This window comes from Mandrillus leucophaeus, unplaced genomic scaffold, assembly GCF_000951045.1.
Source record: "Mandrillus leucophaeus isolate KB7577 unplaced genomic scaffold, Mleu.le_1.0 Scaffold25, whole genome shotgun sequence".
In the NCBI taxonomy this organism is placed as follows: Eukaryota; Metazoa; Chordata; class Mammalia; order Primates; family Cercopithecidae; genus Mandrillus; species Mandrillus leucophaeus.
The window spans coordinates 5803791-5809790 of NW_012102587.1; the positions used below are offsets into that span (position 1 = coordinate 5803791).

A 6000-nucleotide genomic window follows, 5' to 3' on the forward strand; every position below is an offset into this window, starting at 1 on the left:
TAGTTTGCAGGCTGCCACATACCACTCCACAGGTTGTAAAGTATATAACTGGAGATTTATTCACATAGATTAAAAGATAAATAATCTATCTAAAAGCACAAAGCAACTCTTCTGGTTTGAATGGCCTGGGTTTAAATGCCCAGAGGAATAAATATACTACACATCCAACAATTTTTTATATACACTGTTCCTCAAGTTTTTTGATGACCTGAGATAATGGTAGAGAAAGTTTCTAGCACCACAGAATGGTAAGCTTACTTACCATTCTAGGTAATATATCCAGGTCTATTGAAACTGCCAGCTAAATGTATGTAATATATATTTTTAAAATATAAACATATAAAAGTACATTAAATATATATGTCTTTCTAAAAGAGTAACTAGACAGCACATTGAAAAACACAGCATACTACTGTCAACTAAAGTGCTCAACAGAAAATTATGCTAGCTGGGAAACATACCAAACCTTTTTACAATATTTTGAAATACAGTCAAAACTATAGTTAAAATGAAAACTAAATATTAATTAAATTTAAGCTAAGACAAAAGTTATTAAGTTTATGCCTTTTCCAAAAAAGAATTCTAACACATGAATAATAGGAAAAAAGGCTTATTTTCTTATATCAACTGTCTAATACACGAGAGTTTCTATTAAATAGAAATTTGTATGAAGTAGAATTCTCTTCTTTTATATTATCTCTTTTTGGCAAACTATATTCCAACTATGTATTAACAGATGATAGAATACAAAAGAAATCAAAAGTTTAGCTTTTTAGAAAAGCACACTAAATCAGTTGGGTATTTTAGATAATGTTGAAGGTATTTTTAATGATAATGATGGAACATTCACTACTCTGCAGCCCCTTTTTCAATGTGAAACAGCTTGGAATTTCAGATAAATTCATAATCCTGCTTATATAGTAGTACACAGAAAATTTTAAGCTTAAACTGGTAAATAAGAAAGATTTTTATTATTATTATGCTTTAAGTTCTAGGGTACATGTGCACAACATGCAGGTTTGATACATAGGTATACATGTACCATGTTGGTTTGCTGCACCCATCAACTCATCATTTACACTGGGTATTTCTCCTAATGCTATCTCTCCCCCCAGTCCCTCACCCCCCGACTGGCCCTGGTGTAAGATTCATATTTTATATTACTTAAAGATTTCGAAGTATAGAAATACCCAAGTAATACAGCAGAAAACACCCTGAAGAATTTGGAAATAACAAAACATCCTGAAGAATAAGAACTCCAGTTTGAATACAGACTGAATATATTATTATTTTCATAAAGTTAAATTTAGGTATGTGGTAATTATGAGATTCTTGGGATGCTAAAGTACTTATTTTCAAAAGGTTCAGGGGAAAAAATCATGAAGAGAGAAGGAAACATAAAGCAAATGTGCAAAATGTTAACACTGGGTCAATCTAGGTAAAGGATATATGGGTATTCATCATAGTATTATTTCACCTTTTCTATATAAGTTGAAAAGTTTTTAAATAAAAAGGGAGAATACATTTTTTATATGTATCAAGATATGTACAAGAATGTTCACAGCAGTATTATTTGTAAGAGCCCAAAGTGGAAACAAATCCAAATATATACCAACAATAAACTGGACAAGTAAACGGTAAGTAAAAGGATAAGTAAACTACAGTATATTCATACAAAAGGGCACTACTGAGCAATAACAATGAACTAACTACTATTAACACACCATATGGGTAAAACTTACAAATAACAATGAGCAAATAAAGCTAGACACAAATAGGATGAACAAATATTTGTTAAATAAATATTTCGACGACAGATAAGATCAGGGCTGTCATTTATTTTTGTTCAGGAAAAATTTTACTCACAGGCAGTACAAGTAAAATTACCATAAAAATGTATAAATTATTTAGGACAACAAATTCTTTTCAGGCCCCCTCAAGCACACTTATGAAAATTGCACACATACTATGGATCTGCTTACTAATCATAAGACACACTGTTGGTTTCTCAACAATGTCCAGTGAGCAACACTTTTTAAAAAGACCCAGTTTGAATGAGAGCATGCACCTGATACAATCTTGCACCAGAAAGACTTTTTTACTTGAATAAGACTTTTCAAACTCTACTATAATTTAATAATCCTAATTTACATATATAACTGAATTCAGACTTACAGCCAGAGATTATTTTTTAAAAGACACAAAATACTTACATTGACTTTGAAAGCTTGTACAGTGTTATCCAGAAGAAGGATGTTGCAAACCACTTCTGTATGCTGTCTGTCTCGGGCCAACTCTGATGCTCGTACATTGTAGGTTCTGCCAGCAGGCAATCGGAAACGTGAGGTCATTACTGTCCACACAAAGTCTAAGTAAATCAAAAATAAAATAAAATAAAATAATACCTAAATAAAAGGTTGGTAAAATACATGCTGTAGTTTAAAAGGCAAAGTTATTATATTTTTTTCAATTAAAACTTAGGTGGAAAACAGTTATAAATTTTGAAACACCAGAATAAGAATTGTTACAGGTATAAGTTAGATATATATAGCTCATCATCAAACTAAAGTTACCACCTGCTTTGAAAAAGAGCTTTTTTTTTTTTGTTTTTACTGCTCCATCCAGAAGATTTAATGCATAAATTTTTTAAGAAGTCATATTCCAATTCAAAATATGTAAACTCTGGAGTAGCCAAAAGGGGTGGAAGTATTATGCTGCCTTAGGAAGTTGGATATTACTCATTGATGCAAAGTATTTTAAAACACTGTAGAATGACAACAGGAGGAAAAATTATTTAACTTTGGCAGGCCCTTCCTTTTTTAAAAAAACTTAAGGTGTTGGGGAAACGCAGAAGTTAAAAAAAAAAAAAAAAAACCCTTCATTTTAACCATCCTCAAAATTCAACCTAATAGTATTGTTGGTATTATTTCTAAGAAAACAAAAGCAAAATAGAAAAGGTGACCAATCTTTGCTCCTGAATTTTTAAGCTAAGAGGTAAAAACTAGATGGTCTATAAAACAACAGAAATCACAGTGATATCAGCAATACTAGATGTTTAAAGACAATGAAGCTGTAGCTTCAAAGTTGTGAAAGAATATTCTTTGAAACACTGACTTATATACCTAGAAAATTAACATTAAGGTAGGAGGGAAAAAAAACTCTTAAAACACTCAGGCATTTAAGGATTCAAACTTTAAAACACATAACACTCTGTCTTAAAGACAATTAGGTAAAGGAAACACACTAAACTAGAAGAAAGACTAGTATATGGGATGTTTGAATATGAGTAAGCAATAAGTAGTAAGCAGTATGAATAATAAGTAAGCAAAATATAATAAAAATAGTATTTCAAATCAGTGGTAATAATTGGAGTTGATCTCTCATAGATTATTCATTTCAAAAGATTAAAGCTCAAAGTAAAAGCCAATGTTATATAAATATAAAAATAGTGTAAGGGAAAAAAGTCTTACTATGTTGACAAGGAGGTGCTTGCCAAGTAAAATTCCAAAATTAAAAGACAGTGATTGGGCTGGGTGAAGTGGCTTATGGCTGTAATCCCAACAATTTGGGAGGTGGGAGGATTGCTTCAGGACAGGAGTTTGAGATCAGCCTGGACAACACAGGGAGGCCCTGTTTCTATAAAAAAGAATGTTTTAAAAATTAGTGGGCCTCTTTCATTTCGTTGAGCAGTGGTTTGTAGTTCTCCTTGAAGAGGTCCTTCACATCCCTTATAAGCTGCATTGCTAGGTATTTTATTCTCTTTGTAGAAATTGTGAATGGGAGTTCACTCATGATTTGGCTCTGTTTGTCTGTTATTGGTGTATAGGAATGGTTGTGATTTTTGCACATTGATTTTGTATCCTGAGACTTTGCTGAAGTTGCTTATCAGCTTTAGGAGATTTTGGGCTGAGAAGATGGAGTTTTCTATATATACAATCATGTCATCTGCAAACAGGGACAATTTGACTTCCTCTTTTCCTAACTGAATACCCTTTATTTCTTTCTCTTGCCTGATTACTCTAGCCAGAACTTCCAACACCTGTCTCTTATACACATCTAGATGTGTATAAGAGACAGAAATAGTTCTTACTGTTTTGAGATATGTTCCATCAATACCGAATTTATTGAGAGTTTTTAGCACGAAGCGCTGTTGAATTTTGTCAAAGGCCTTTTCTGCATCTATTGAGATAATCATGCGGTTTTTGTCATTGGTTCCGTTTATGTGATGGATTACATTTATTGATTTGTGTATGCTGAACCAGCCTTGCATCCCAGGGATGAAGCAAACTTGATCTTGGGGGATAAACTTTTTGATGTGTTCCTGGATTTGGTTTGCCAGTATTTTATTGAGGATTTTTGCATTGATGTTCATCAGGGATACTGGTCTAAAATTCTCTTTTTTTGTTGTGTCTCTGCCAGGCTTTGGTATCAGGATGATGTTGGCCTCATAAAATGAGTTAGGGAAGACTCTCTCTTTTTCTATTGATTGGAATAGTTTCAGAAGGAATGGTACCAGCTCCTCTTTGTAACTCTGGTAGAATGTGGCTATGAATTCGTCTGGTCCTGGACTTTTATTGGTGGGTAGGCTATTAATTATTGCCTCAATTTCAGAGCCTGTTATTCGTCTATTCAGAGATTCAACTTCTTCCTGGTTTAGTCTTGGGAGGGTGTATGTGTCCAGGAATTTATCCATTTCTTCTAGATTTTCTAGTTTATTTGCATAGAGGTTTTTATAGTTGATGGTAGTTTGTATTTCTGTGGGATCTGTGATGATAACCCCTTTATCATTTTTTATTGTGTCTATTTGATTCTTCTCTCTTTTCTTCTTTATTAGTCTGGCTAATGGTCTATTTTGTTGATCTTTTCAAAAAACCAGCTCCTGGATTCATTGATTTTTTGAAGGGGTTTTTGTGTCTCTATCTCCTTCAGTTCTGCACTGATCTTAGTTATTGCTTGCCTTCTGCTAGCTTTTGAATGTGTTTGCTCTTGCTTCTCTAGTTCTTTTCATTGAAATGTTAGGGTGTCGATTTGAGATCTTTCCTGCTTTCTCCTGTGGGCATTTAGTGCTATAAATTTCCCTCTACACACTGCTTTAAATGTGTCCCAGAGATTCTGGTACGTTGTGTCTTTGTTCTCATTGGTTTCCAACAACATCTTTATTTCTGCCTTAATTTTGTTATTTATCCAGCAGTCATTCAAGAGCACATTGTTCAGTTTCCATGTAGCTGTGTGGTTTTTTGTGAGTTTCTTAATCCTGAGTTCTAATTTGATTGCATTGTGGTCTGAGAGACAGTTTGTTGTGATTTCTGTTCTTTTACATTTGCTGAGGAATGCTTTACTTCCAACCATGCGGTCAATTTTGGAATAAGTGCAATGTAGTGCTGGAAAGAATGTACATTCTGTTGATTTGGGGTAGAGAGTTCTGTAGATATCTATTAGGTCTACTTGGTGCAGAGCTGAGTTCAAGTCCTAGATATCCTTGTTAATCTTCTGTCTTATTGATTTGTCTAATACTGACAGTGAGGTGTTAAAGTCTCCCATTATTATTGTGTGGGAGTTTAAGTCTCTTTGTATGTTTCTAAGGACTTGCTTTATGAATCTGGGTGCTCCTGTATTGGGTGCATATAAATTTAGGATAGTTAGCTCTTCTTGCTGAATTGATCCCTTTACCATTATGTAATGGCCTTCTTTGTCTCGTCTCTTTTGATCTTTGTTGGTTTAAAGTCTGTTTTATCAGAGACTAGGATTGCAACCCCTGCTTTTTTTTTTTTTTTTTGCTTTCCATTTGCTTGTTAGATATTCTCCCAAACCTTTATTTTGAGCCTATGTGTGTCTCTGCATGTGAGATGGGCCTCCTGAATACAGCACACTGATGGTTCTTGACTCTTTATCCAATTTGCCAGTCTGTGTCTTTTAATTGGGGCATTTAGTCCATTTACATTTAAGGTTAATATTGTTATATGTGAATTTGATCCTGTTATTATGATGTTAGCTGGTTAT

General features: G+C 33.5%; 1 protein-coding gene across 2 annotated transcripts in view; it reads right to left on the minus strand.

Moving 5' to 3' along the window:
• Positions 1-6000, minus strand: part of PTPN4 (protein tyrosine phosphatase, non-receptor type 4 (megakaryocyte)) — a 242281-nt gene that overhangs the window by 182021 nt on the left and 54260 nt on the right. For both annotated transcript variants that reach the window (XM_011983430.1, XM_011983431.1), the window contains one exon: positions 2214-2368. In XM_011983430.1, the coding sequence (XP_011838820.1) occupies positions 2214-2351 (138 nt within the window). In that variant the 5' untranslated portion in view covers positions 2352-2368. The remainder of the gene's footprint in view (positions 1-2213; positions 2369-6000) is intronic.